The sequence below is a fragment of the Mchenga conophoros genome, linkage group LG7 (genome assembly GCF_057382185.1).
Source record: "Mchenga conophoros isolate Kocher_MC1m ecotype Shallow Benthic linkage group LG7, M_conophoros_male_GT1.1, whole genome shotgun sequence".
In the NCBI taxonomy this organism is placed as follows: domain Eukaryota; kingdom Metazoa; phylum Chordata; class Actinopteri; order Cichliformes; family Cichlidae; genus Mchenga; species Mchenga conophoros.
This window is the reverse complement of record NC_140532.1, coordinates 61,651,034-61,664,706: the sequence shown is the minus strand read 5'-3', so window position 1 is coordinate 61,664,706 and position 13,673 is coordinate 61,651,034. Positions and strand designations below refer to the sequence as shown.

The 13,673-nt window shown below is 37.2% G+C and overlaps 1 protein-coding gene and 2 long non-coding RNA genes across 5 annotated transcripts; 1 reads left to right on the top strand and 2 right to left on the bottom strand.

The window, feature by feature from the left end:
* Nucleotides 1–528: 528 nt before the first annotated feature.
* LOC146571428 (uncharacterized) lies at nt 529–1,688 on the top strand. The gene is made up of 2 exons (XR_014893120.1): nt 529–666; nt 1,275–1,688. It is a non-coding gene; the product is annotated as an uncharacterized LOC146571428 (long non-coding RNA).
* Nucleotides 1,689–3,203: 1,515 nt separating this feature from the next.
* On the bottom strand, nt 3,204–7,245 carry LOC146571427 (uncharacterized). Of its 2 annotated transcripts, XR_014893119.1 has the most exons (5): nt 6,695–7,245; nt 6,215–6,250; nt 5,704–5,856; nt 5,249–5,339; nt 3,204–4,637 (listed from the first exon to the last, which is right to left on the bottom strand). It is a non-coding gene; the product is annotated as an uncharacterized LOC146571427 (long non-coding RNA). The 2 variants fall into 2 exon arrangements; XR_014893118.1 differs by having other exon boundaries at nt 3,205–4,637; nt 6,215–7,208.
* A 1,104-nt stretch (nt 7,246–8,349) lies between these two features.
* On the bottom strand, nt 8,350–13,401 carry cetn3 (centrin 3). 2 transcript variants are annotated; one of them, XM_085280610.1, is made up of 5 exons: nt 13,252–13,401; nt 11,955–12,090; nt 11,635–11,749; nt 11,323–11,514; nt 8,350–8,996 (listed from the first exon to the last, which is right to left on the bottom strand). In XM_085280610.1, the coding sequence occupies exons 1-5, from the start codon at nt 13,266–13,268 to the stop codon at nt 8,953–8,955; spliced, it is 504 nt and encodes a 167-aa protein (XP_085136736.1). In that variant the 5' UTR covers nt 13,269–13,401; the 3' UTR covers nt 8,350–8,952. The 2 variants fall into 2 exon arrangements, with proteins under 2 accessions (XP_085136736.1, XP_085136735.1); XM_085280609.1 differs by lacking the exon at nt 13,252–13,401 and having other exon boundaries at nt 11,955–12,128.
* Between the last annotated feature and the right edge of the window lie 272 nt (nt 13,402–13,673).

Sequence of the window (13,673 nt, the reverse complement as noted above, 5' to 3'; positions counted from 1 at the left end):
TTTTGGTGGTGATTTTGTGTGACAGCAAACCAGTGTGTGACATAATTACAGACATAAAGCCAGGAAGAGTGGACGCTCTGCCTATTCCTAAATAAAAACAGTTTATCAGCAGTTCTGCTCCCAGGTCTAAAATGTACATAAGAAGTACACATACTATAGCTATAATTATAGAAGTTATAGTATAAGTTATAATATAAGCCTGTGCCATCAGAAACTGAATTTGAATAAGTTCAATTTGAATTTGAATTGCTCAGATTGAATCTGAATTGTAACTTGAATAAATGCTTTTGAAAACTGAATTTGAATTAGTCTAATTTGAAATTGAATTTATGGTTTGAAAATGATCATCACTAAATTGAAATTGCATTTTATATTTTGAAAATGAATTGATTTGCTTTGAAACTGCATTTTATTCTTTAAAAATTCAGCTCTCGAATAATTTCAGTTTCACTTCTCACCATTCAGTTTCAGTTCTACAATTCAATTTCAGTTCCAAAAGTCAGTTTTTTGGAACTTACATCCGGTTCCGGTTCAAGCGCAGATTAATAGAACTACGTTTTACCAGCGGACCGAAAGTGTTACTGACGGGAATCTACAGCATCTTGAGCTGAAGTAAGACTTCAGAAGTCATTCGTCATGTCGAATGACCAGCGGATAAACTCTCAGGTTGGTATTAAATGTATTACATGCATAAGAACAAGCGTCATGTTAACAAATGATAGCCGTAAGGTAACTTTTATGCTTATTGTAGCTGTTAGCTAAAAACGCTAATTTAGCGTAGTTTGCCCTGAATTCAGCTTTGACAAACAAATATGATCGACTGTTCCTAGTAGAATTCCAAAGTTGTCATCTTGTACCCTCTCAGAGTACCCCCTCTGTATGCTTGCAGAGACCCCTACAGTAGGGAAACATGCAAAACGGGGCCCAAACCTTTGTATTTTAGCTTTATTTATGTCTTACACAGCATCCCAACTCTTTAGCTAACTTAATAACTTTAGCTAAAGTGAATAGTTAGTCTAATTCATTAGTGCAGCATTACTGGGTCACCTCTGTTTGAAGTGATATAATATGATATACAACTATCACTGAAACAGCAAACTTTGTAAATAAGCAAACAACACTTCTCATTCTCTAAACGTTTGGCCACAGCTGTAGATTACACTATCAGTGCTTGTTCACTCTTGACAATAATTACATTTCAAAATTTACTTTGTGCATTTACAGGTAAACAATATCTAATATTTTATCTAAATGACTGCTTTGTCTTTGAAAAGGGTGAAGAGCCTGAGGCCGGTGACAGTCCAGTTCTACTCTAAGTACATCCTTACAGTGGCTCACAGGACAAGGCCACATTCCTGTCCTGCCAGAAGAGAAGATTAACTTCAGAGTCTTCATGCAGTTCAACCACACCTGTCATATTCCATACGGCAGGGGTCTCAAACTCCACTCCTCAAGGGCCAGTGTCATGCAACTTTTCCATGCCCTCGAGGACTGGAGTTTGAGACCCCTGCCATATGGTGTTCATGCTGTTTTCTACCCCACAGTTACAGCATGTCTGACTGCCTGTTCAGCATATGCAAAAATATATGAGTTTAAGCATGTGATGACTAAGGCCTTCCATTATGGTGTTTGTCATCACATGTCACAGACATCTGGATGATCATTTGGAATAAACAAAATACTAAAAACTTGTTACTTCATCTTTATTATTATTATTATTTTACATTGTTAGGCATTAGGTTTATTTGTAGTAGTCCTTTCCAACTTCTTTCCCTCTTCCATGTTACTGTGGCAGCTTGTCAGCATCTATTTGGGGTTGGGAGTGGAACAGAAAGTAAGGAAATCCAAAGTGCCATTAAAACCAGGAGAGGTTCTTATATTTCAGAAGAAGGGCTTAATTCAAAAGAAATGACCTCAATGCCATATTTTATTTAGGAACCCTAGAGAGCACTTTGCAAAATAACACATTCTTATAATTTCACCCTCAGATGAGCCAAGCTACAACTGTCAGGGAAGGTGATGTAGGTACAGAGCATATGAGAGTGGTTAAGTTAATGTCTCTTGTCTAGATGAAGGCACAAGAGGGATCAATGGCAAGGCGTAGAGATTCAGTATCTTCAGTCTTCAGTGGACACTCCATTTCTGGCACAAAACACCTGTAAAAGATGGTCGATTTAGGAGGTGACCCGACAACTTCAGCCTGTCAAACACATTAATGGAGCAGTATGCTTTAAAAAAAAAAAAAAAAAAATCTAATTAAGTAGGGGTGGGTTTTTATAATAGATTCATCGATTAAAATCGATTCTGGCTTGGATAACGTAAAATCGATTAATTAAAATCCTGAATCGATTTTTTAATATAAATTTATTTTGTCCGAAATGCCAGAATCTCTGGTGACATCTCACAAAATTTCAAGAACCACCAAACAGTAAATGAGAGCAGGTACAGGGATTCTGCACATAGACTTAAACACACAGCGCGACCCGCGGATCAGAATCAGTTAGATGTCGCCTTTCTCACAGTCGGGGCTGAAAGCCGACAGCTCGCTGATCCGGGTCCGCGCTTTGTGTTCACGCCCTTTATGCGCTGATTCTAAGGCTGTTAGTTTGATCTCTCTCCAAACAATATTGACCGAATCAGCAGCAAAAGAAGATCCAAACGCTTCACATAAACATCGTCATGAATTCACTCTTTTACTGTTTTGCTTCCATTGCGATGCGCAGCTCTCTCTCTCCCTCCCCCTCTCCCCCCCCCCCCCCCCTCTCTCGAACAGTTTCGCTTTCTTCATTATTCGCTTGCTTGTTACACAAGTCTACTGTTGCTTACAGCGCTGTCGGCCGCTGTTTTTTCCCCTTTTACATTCTTCCGAAAAGAAAACCTCATTTCTGCTGTTCAATACTGAACAAATTGAAACTTTTTAAAATTATTCAAAATGCAAAATGCTTAGCCATGTCTCTAATAAAACCGCTGTAACGTCAGAGGTAATGTTGATTAATTAATGGTTTTCTTTCGTTTTTGATGTACTGCAGAATATTTTTATAAAATCCCAGGCCAGGAAAATCACCTACATGTTTTTCTGTGTTTTATCTTCAGCTACTTTGACACAAAGGCATCTGCTGTGATGCTCACACCTCACTGAAAAAAATATGTTGTTGGATTTACTTAATTCAATGGTGGACATTTGTTGCACACAGATGTTTTGCTTTGGCAGCAACTTAAACCATTGAGTTAAATTAACACAATTTATTCATGTTCAATAAACCTGTGCAATTTGTGTTGATAAAATGTGACTTAAACATGTTTTGATGAAGTAATTTGAGCTCTTGGAATATTTTAATCCTTCACAATTTTCTCACGTTATCCCAACACGATTCAATAACTTTTACCCAATACTACTTGGTCACTTAAATACTACATGTTATCTTCAAATTACATTTTGCTATTATATTCTAGTATCAAATACACAATTTTCAAATGGAGGCCTTATAACAGATTGTATTGTTCTCTTCCAAGATGGTTGCTGGCATCCACCAGTAACCTTTCAAAACAACATGTCTAATTTCACTGCAGTAGGTAAAGAATTAAACTGACATTACTCCTCTACTGAATCTATATAAATCAACAGTTAAATAATGTCAGTTCTTCCGTGTTCTCTGGAATCAATCGCAGCAAAGAAATTAGACTGTTTCTTTTGAAAAATGTTGGGAAAGAACAATACAAAACATTCTATTTAAGGCCTCTGACATCAAGATTCAGTTAAACAACAATTATGACTAAACAATTTGAGGTAATGTTAGTTTCCATTAACATTAAATTAGGTTACTGAATTGGCAAACACCTTCCTATTAACACTACCCATTTTACCCCAATAACTAAAGAAATTAGCACTTGCAGGTCAAAAACTTTATTCAAGAGACGCAAAAATAACATTGATACAGTGACTGTCAAAAATTACAGCACTGATCATACTGTGACATCTTGGTTCAAAACAGCACACTTAGAAATATTCAACGTTCTTTACTTCAACTGAATGAAACTGAAAATACCATTTCACACGGCCCATATGGGATATTTAGACTGTATAACTGTTCACGCTACATCTCTTCACTAGTAAAAGAAAGAAAAAATACAAAGAGAAATTTAAAAATGCTGCCAAACAGACAGAGAACTTGTACAGAGCAAAAGGAAAAACAAACAACAACAAAAAACAGCTCGTCCTCATGGCAGTTGCAGAGTATATAAAAATGAACCCTGCGATCCGTTCCTGGAATTGAGCTTCAAAAATGCAGCAGAACAAGTGTGAGATTTAAATGTCCTCTCACCTAGAGCTGGTCACCTCACATGCATAACAGTGAGCTTCGTTGCAGGAGCAGTTTTGTCTTAGTTGTGAGCTTTTCTTGAGAGCTGAGTTGCATCCAACTCCATTACCACCCATTGAATCACCTCAAAAGTGTAGCAGAGTTGTGATGGGTAACTCATGTTGAAGGAATAAAAAAGGTCCAAACAGCATGGCTACTGCAAAGGTCACGTTATCCAGATCTTGAAGAACAACATCAGAAAAGTCATTGCCTGGCGCATCTCTGGAGACAGATGTTCATTGTGGTTTTCTCAATCTGTGCAGTGGCCTCAGTCAAGTCCTGGTTAAACACAAAACATTTCTTTAAGATTCCTTTTTAAACTCATCTCTTTTGAATCTACCAGTTCTAATGTTAGAGTAATTTAAACCAATGCAAGCAACATAGTAAATAGCTATAGCCAAAGAGTGGCCTGCCATGCTGCCATTCATGGTCTAACAGAGTTTCTAAGAGAGGGTGAAAAACATAATAATTTCAAATGCTTTACATTAGTTTTTGTTAGAAAGACACCGGCCCATCAGAAATCCAGGCTATGTCACTCAGAAGATGTTAGAATTTAGACTTTCAGCCCCACAATTTGGTTAGCTGTTGGTCAGTTGGTCTTTTTTTTTTTTTTTTTTTTTTTCCAAACAAAAGCTAATGTAAATACTGGTGGGATTTTCCTTTGTTCATTAGAATGACAAATTTAAAGTTTTTTCACACTGATGTGACCCCTAATACAGGGGTGGGGGTGGGGCCTCAAGGGCCGGCGGCCAAGTTCACTACCAGGCCTCATATGAACTTCAAATTATTAAAGAGGACTACTGGTCCTAACCAGTCCAATGAGGATCAAGTGGATAACTAAATGCATTTTTAAAGGTTGCAAATCCACAATCTACTCATAAAACACTCACCATGAACTCCTGCACCAAGATGTTGCAATTGTCTTTCACACAGATGCGGAGCACTTTGATGAGGGACTCCGAGCATTAATGTCATCCTTGACTATTATAACAAAGAAAACAGAGATTTGTGAACTTTTCAGTAGCACAGAAGAAAATGATCCCAGACAAAAACTCTTGACTTTTTAAACCAGTCAACATGCAACACCAGCATCTACAAAGCAATATCAAAAGTTCCTGTTTGACATCAACTTTATGGATATATAGTTTCCAGAACATTTATTTTTAAAAAAAGATAAATTTTTCTCAGTGGGCCAGTAAATGCATGACGAAAATTATGGCATCCTTTTAGTGGAATCATTACTCACAGGTAATAGTTGACTGTTTCAATGGATGTAGCATAAAAATTTTACTGACCTAATGCAATACATATACACTTTGTAGTTAAAGAATTTTAAAGTTCTTACTGTCATAATGGCAGCTACATCCTTTAGCTTTGTGCCCTGTTCCCCCGATCACTTTGCAAACACTTTCAGCAGACTGTCAGAGAGAAACTCAGCTCCGTCAGAAACCTTGACTGTAAAGGCATGGTTGGGATGCACTGGAATGCTGCATTTTATCTGAAATGACATAAAATTATTTTGAAATAACAGCAGGCACTGTGCTTGGTTAATCAGTAATGTTTTGTTGAATAAAAACTGTGTTTCCAGATCTTATGGGATTAAAAAAAATCCAAAGATGTTTGTTTCTGATTTGCAACCCAACAACCCACAAGTTACAACCTCATTTCAGTTCAAGTGTGCATTAATGCGAGTCCAGTAATCACCTTTCTGGCAATACATACAGGTATAAGTTAAACCTATGGCAGATTTTGGATTTCTCAGTTGTATTAATAGGGTGAGTATGCATGCACCTAATAATTATAAAAAACCCATTATAATTAAGTTACAGAAACGAAAATAGAATATACTTTCTTACCATAACACCTTGAACCCACAATCCATCAGCTGACTCCTGGTGAAATGCAGAATAGATGTGGTCTCTCAATGTGCAGCAAAAAAAAAACAAAAACAAAAACAAAAGGACAGCAGGTGAGGGCATGAGGGGTAGGGATGTAAGCTAGCATAATGCCGCTGATGATATTAGCTAAAGCTGTTCAATGTCCAAAATCTCACTAACACCACGGTGCAGTAAATACACAATGTAACTGAAGAGTCAGTTGGCAAATCTATTCACACACAAATTATGTTATGAGTGCCTCGTAATTAGGTTTAATGTGATATTACGGCTCTTGTGCCAAAGACAAATTCAAATGAAAAAGCGCCAATTCTTTGACAACAGATAAAACAGCAAATAAGCTAACGGCTCTTTTTTAGCATGTTACATGGCGACACTCTAGACGTTTAACTACATTTGGCTGAAATATGGTAAATATTAATTCAAAAAATCAAGACATACCAAAAACGTAGAGTTGGCTGCTCGACTTGACTGAGATGGATGCCTTTTTTAAACCACGATCCAAAGCCCGCGAGATGAAATCACGCGTGGTTTCACGAGATTTAACGTTGCTATCTTATTGACTTACTTCACCTGAACATGATATGAACAATTTAATACACCCTTTCTGCATATCATGTAGTTTTTACACTATATAGTTACATTTAACTTTAAAACATGAGGCAATTGTGTTAAATACATGCAAGATGCTTACATAAATCCAAGAGATGGCCAGTCCCTTTTTTTCAGTGCTTGGATAAAGTCTTGAGAGTGTCAGCTTCCTTTTTATAGATACAAAAATATGTAAATGTCCTGATCTGAATTATATCTCTGACTGTCAAAATTTCCCAGATTTAAATCGAATCGAATCGAATTAAATCGAATCGTGGATCGAATCGATTCGGGACCTTGTGAATCGGAATTGAATCGATTCTAGAAATCAGTGACGATACCCAGCCCTATAATTAAGCATGCACTCAGTACCCTAAGAATTATTATGGTAGTTAAACACAATGATAGTTGTATATCATAATATATCACTTCAAACAGAGATGACCCAGTAATGCTGCAATAATGAATTAGACTAACTATTCACTTTAGCTAAAGTTATTAAGTTAGCTAAAGAGTTGGGATGCTGTGTAAGACATAAAGCTAAAACACAAAGGTTTGGGCACTGTTTTGCATGTTTCCCTACTGTAGGGGTCTCTGCAAGCATACAGAGGGGCACTCTGAGAGGGTACAAGATGACAACTCTGGAATTCTACTAGAAACAGTCGATCATATTTGTTTGTCAAAGCTGAATTCAGGGCAAACTAAGCTAAATTAGCGTTTTTAGCTAACAGCTACAATAAGCATAAAAGTTACCTTACAGCTATCATTTGTTAACATGACGCTTGTTCTTATACATGTAATACATTTATTACCAACCTGAGAGTTTATCCGCTGGTCATTCGACATGACGAATGACTTCTGAAGTCTTAATTCAGCTCAAGATGCTGTAGATTCCTGTCAGTAACACTTTCGGTCCGCTAGTAAAACGTAGTTCTATTAATCTGCGCTTGAACCGGATGTAAGTTCCAAAAAACTGAATTTTGGAACTGAAATTGAATTGTAGAACTGAAACTGAATGGTGAGAAGTGAAACTGAAATTATTCGAGAGCTGAATTTTTAAAGGATAAAATGCAGTTTCAAAGCAAATCAATTCATTTTCAAAATATAAAATGCAATTTCAATTTAGTGATGATCATTTTCAAACCATAAATTCAATTTCAAATTAGACTAATTCAAATTCAGTTTTCAAAAGCATTTATTCAAGTTACAATTCAGATTCAATCTGAGCAATTCAAATTCAAATTATTCAAATTCAGTTTCTGATGGCACAGATTTCTGCCCATACAGTTCATTGTAAGTTGTAGATTTAAGGTGTTCATCATATTTTAGGCCACCAGATGTCACTAAAGATGACTGTGTTGAAAAGGTTCGAGTAATGAACCATTTTTCAATAAAAGCTTCAATACTTCACAAGGCTTCATTTGGCCATCACTACAAACTAGGTCGCACAACAGAGACACACTTACCAGCACTCAGAGAAAGTAAAATGGTAAAAATGGTGCGACTTGCTGGGAAACCAGTTTATTGTGTCAAAAATAAATAGAACACTTGAACATGCACAAGTAAACTGGAAATACAACCATTCAAAATAGCCATGTATGAAATAGGTGTCCTTTACAATATACAGACACTTCTGATAAAAGCAACAACATTTTACTGCTATTTGTCTATATTTTCCCCAACAGTAAATTAATGTGTTTATAAAAGAGTGAAAAGATCTTTTTACAGGATCTAATTACAGAAAGGTGTGAAATGGTTGCAAAACACATTACCGTAAATATTTAACAAAGATGTTAAAACATGGGGGGGAAAACCCAACAAAAAAAACTCAACAACAATTAGCTAATTTTAAAGACTAGCATGATATTGATACTTTAACTTTCACCTTCAATAAGAAATGAGTTTGGCTGACATTGAATCTGTCACACAGTTCAGTGCTTTTATGGAATGACTCAAGTACAACCCTCAGGGTCAATGAAACAACTTCTGTCCACCTGCGATGCTTCAGAGGAAGCTGTGCGTCCTTGTTGACAGTCAAGTCGCTTAACTGCTCACAAATTGGACAACCAATCCAACCAAGAAGTCCTCAGCAACAGAGAAATCCCTCATCAGGACTCCCCGCCCATAATTGTAAGGAACTCCTCCTGGTTTACTGGAAAGGGGGTAAACAAGTCCAGTCAGTCAATGAGAGCACCAAACACAAAAGAAAAAAAGTTTTAAAAATGTCAGTTTCAGTTCTCTAAAATACAAAAAAACCTTTCGTTTTTGCATGTATGTGTATATATGAATTTCTTGTAATCTTTTTATCTCATTTATTTAAATTCTTTTATTTTGACTACAGTTTCTCTGTTCAGCCCACTTTGACCTTAAGTGGGCTGGAGCTGTGAAACTCCTTTTTCTGTCAGTGTAAACATGTTACATAATTTACTGTTCTTTTACATGACAAAAAAAAAGCTGCCGTGACAAAGAAAGAAATCTGTCAACAGGACTCTTTGGACTTAAATTGTAAGAATAAAACTACAGAAAAGGTTCTGGTAGCCAATTGCCCAAAGGGTATTTTGTTTGTTGGTTTGTTTTAAACTGTAGTGGTTTAAAAAAAAAAAAAAAAAAAGTGGTACATGCAGACATTTCTACATCTCTGCCATTCAGTTTGAAACCTTCTGTCCCCCTACAATGAAAATGGAAAGGGTATCACTTCAGCCATTTAATCAATTCTGCACTAAGCTTTGCAGTCTACAAAATCACTGAAATGCAGCCAGATGCTGCTTAATTTACTTTTTCGCTTGTTTCTTCACATTTTCCTGACACGCAGGCATTTAAATCCAGCACCCCCATCTCTCTGTGCAACCTAGCTTCCAAAAGTAGGAAGTAGTAACAAAGTAAAAAATACTTTGTTACTGTGCTTAAGTACAATTTTCAGGTATCTTTACTCTACTTCAGTATTTATCTTTCCAACTTCTTTTTACTTTTACTCAAAACAGGTTCATTACTTTTGCTTTAATGTATTTGGGTCAAGCTATTTGTGTCAGGTAATTTCAAATGCAAGGTTTCTATCAGGTCAACAAACACACAAACTGTGTACAGTTTGTCTCACAGTGTGTTGCTACCTACAGGTCCAGCTGCTGGGTTTCACAGGGAAGAGAAAAGAAAGAGCGCTAACTTCACTGAAAGATGGAAAAGTTTAGAAAGCCAAGAAAGACAGGACAGGAGAGGAAGAAGAGAGCTTAGATTTAAAGGTAAGGACTGCTCAGTGGTATTTGATTTAAATGCAGATTATGCGTATTTAAAAGCTTACATGTCAGTCCTCATGTTTTTAAATCAGATATCAGGTCTGTACATGTGACATTATGTTTTTTCATATTGTGAAACATGCTGCAAATCAAACTGAGATAGACTAACTGTTGTGTTATTTAAAAGCTGCATGAAAATCCTCTGCAGGTTAGTGCAGGTAAACAAGTTAGTTTGCTGTACTGTGATGGATTTAAAGTAAAGAACAGTGTGTGACTAGCGCACACTGGCTGTGGGTCCATGGTCAGTGTGAGGTTACATTCAGTGTAGCAGAAATTCACATGAATTTTCACTGATGATGCTGAAATCCACTGACTTAATTCTACCTTCATACCGTATAGGAAAAAGACAGCTTAAATAGTTTACTATCAGCATAGAAGATGGAAATCAGCTAGGACAACTCATAAAACATCTGCTAACATCTGGTTGAATTCAGTTGTGTACATCTGATCAGCTGATCACAGCCTTTACAATAAGAAAATCTACTGAAGGTCTCAGTAGAAATTATTGTGAGTTATGAGTCTTTTCCCCACATTAAGCCATTACAACCAATTTAAGGGTTCCCCCCCCACCAGCTGAATCCCACTGTAACCCCTAACTGGCTCTAAAATTTGAGTATATTTCATATTTAAAATCAGAAAAAAAAACATAAAATCAGGGTAGAAAAAAATGGATACATTGACAGTTTGGAGGAAGTAATTGCATCATTTAACTCAAAGATTAATAGGAGAAAAAGAGTCTACGTAATTATCAATGGTCCTGAAAGTAGCTGAACATAATGGTACGTCTGTGAGATGGTTATGAGTAATTTTGCTCTAATGGTTAAAATCTCATGAAGTCATTATTAAGTAAGTTTAGAGACTCAATAGCGCTTAACAGAACCACAGACAATTTTTTGAGATTTGAGGCTTTCTTTTTCAGAGGAGCGCCAGTAGCCAGAGTCGTAAACGGTAAAGATAAAAAACTATTAAGATATGTATTTTTCCCAAACTACTTGACGATAAATATGTCTCCATACGAGCACCTTATAAATGGTGTTCATACGCCTCTTTTGTACGTACACCAAAACAAACAAAAGTCCCGCTCATCCACTCCTGTTCACTTAAACAAACTGAACGCATTTCCCTTCTAGGGATTAAATGTATAGCAATAATTATCAATGTCGAAGAAAAGAGCAAGTGCTGACTTACTTTCACCATCTCCGTCAGTATCAAACTCCTCGATCATGCTGCGGAGCTCTTCATCGCTGATATTCTCCCCAAGTTCCCGCGCCACACGTCTCAGGTTCCTCAAACTGATCTTTCCTGATTCGTCATCATCAAACAGCTTAAAGGCTTTCATGATCTCCTCTTTCGGATCTCGCTCTAGGATGCGATCAGTCACTGCAGAACCATACATAACATGCATCAGAGTTACTGAAACACTTCAGTTAAAGATGTCAGAGATTTTCTTCCCCTCGGCCCCTGTCTGCACAGGGGCACATACAGGGAAAGCAAACTTACCAACTTCGCTGAAGTCCTCGAATGTTATTTTCCCATTTCCCTCTCTGTCATAATCCTTAAGGATCTTGAGAACATCCACTTTCTTCACTTCAAAGCCGAGTGCACGCATTGCCACCTGTTGACAGTTTGTGACAGTGAGATGTTTCTGTATTCCAACAGCAGTACAGCAGATGTAAACATGTGAGGAAAAACTGTTTTTTGAGTTCATTATGACAGACATATTGCACATTTTAACATACTAAACACAGCAGATTAAATACTGCGTCACCGGACTGTTCTTAGCTGTCAAACTTGTTTACCTCTCATCATCCAGTGCTCACCTTCAGCTCGTGGTAGTCAATTTCTTTGTCTTTGTCTGTGTCAAACAACTCAAATGCTTCTTTGATTTCATGTTTCTGATCCTCAGTGAGCTCTCTCCTCTTCTTACGCTTGGTTTTGTCTGCCATGAGCTCCGTTCTGGAGAGAGACAGATGCAGCATGTGATACACAAATGTATTGCACATCACATCATATTGCAAACATTTTTCTTTAACTTAAGTGACACACTTATCTGCTGTTACCCCAAATTAAAGCTTCAATACAGAGTATGTTGTACAGCGTATGGCAGAACACCACAGCTTTACAGAAGAAGGTTAGCTAAAAAGCAAAGGGCTGACAAAACACACAATAGACAAATATGCAGGCAGTGCACTCAGTGTTTAGACAACGTACACAGCCTTGTGATCAGTTTTACCCAGCCTGAGAAAACAAACTTAAAATCTGTAACTATTTACAGACTGAAGTTTACAGGTATCTACGCTCTGTGTTTGCAACACAAGCAGAGTTCAGTGCATATATCGTTAGCAATCTAACGAAGTATCTACGACCAAATACTTATTCAATAATATCTGATTTATCAGCAACTTAACAACATGATAGAGTAATACTCTGACACCTGTTTATCTAAATATCAACAACATAACAAAATAACATAACAAAACAAATTGACTGTAGTATCATTATAACATTAATTGTCAGATACACATAACACGGAAGTGTTTGGCTGACCGCTGATACAGCTACTTTCCTCGGTTAGATTTTCTTTGTTTTTGGTCCTTTTTCCCCTTTCTGTGCCAATTCAACACAAGATTATCCATTTATAATATTTAATATAGGATTTTCCCCTTACAATTCCACTACACGTACACAAAAGTGTATGTGCACTGAATAAAACGGAATCAGCAACTATGTTGGTCAAGAATGCTGATTTGTTTAAAAAATAAATGAGAAAAAACGCTCCTTTGTACTGTTACTGATGACCTTGTGCTGTGGCTATGCAGTCGTACAGGGGTGGCATCTGAACAGTAGTTTTGCAACTAAATGTGGTCTATAGTACAGTACATTGTAGTCGTCCAAGTCACATTCAAAGAAACGAAAAACAGAAAAACAGTAAGCAGCTAACGTCGACTCTACACTGATTAGTAGCTGCAGCTAATTCCTATGCACTATCGCTCCCGAACAAACACAGCAAACGCGTTGCAAAGTTAACATGCTAGCGCCTCTTATGTGAAAGAGCTAGCGAATAGCTCTGTGCGCTGGTTTGAGGAATGTTGGAATAACTGCGACAAACCGGCTTACCTCAGAGACAGGCTCATTGTGAGGGGATTTAACGGCCCTGAAACAATTACTCTTATTACTGTCACCAAACACAATATCACCGAGGCCGACACACAACAATTCCGTTTATCCGCGCTCACATTCACGCTTCCTATTGGTAGCTGGTCACCAGGCAGCAGCAAATTGCTTTCTGATTGGCTTAGAGTCTTCTTCTTCTTCTTCTGCTTATTTATTTATTTTAATATTTCCTCTAGTGCAATCGCAGCGGATCGGAGCAGTATCGCCGCCAGCTCCACGTGTGCTGCACTGTAGACGCAGTAGACGTGCAGATGTGTATGGCAAATCAATACATATCATCTAAACTACGACGATTATAACACGTAAAGGTCCCTAAAATGTAGTAAGTATTTAAGTATAATTCTGAACAGTATTCACCATAGAAC

What these genes read in the sequence shown, in the direction of transcription:
- cetn3 (XM_085280609.1), bottom strand. Translation starts at nt 12,113, where the DNA reads ATGCTGCATCTGTCTCTCTCCAGAACGGAGCTCATGGCAGACAAAACC. An exon ending in CGAGGACTTCAGCGAAGTTG is followed by an intron (nt 11,515 to 11,634) that starts GTAAGTTTGCTT and finishes ATGGTTCTGCAG; the next exon opens with TGACTGATCGCATCCTAGAG. An exon ending in TACTGACGGAGATGGTGAAA is followed by an intron (nt 8,997 to 11,322) that starts GTAAGTCAGCAC and finishes CCCCCTTTCCAG; the next exon opens with TAAACCAGGAGGAGTTCCTT.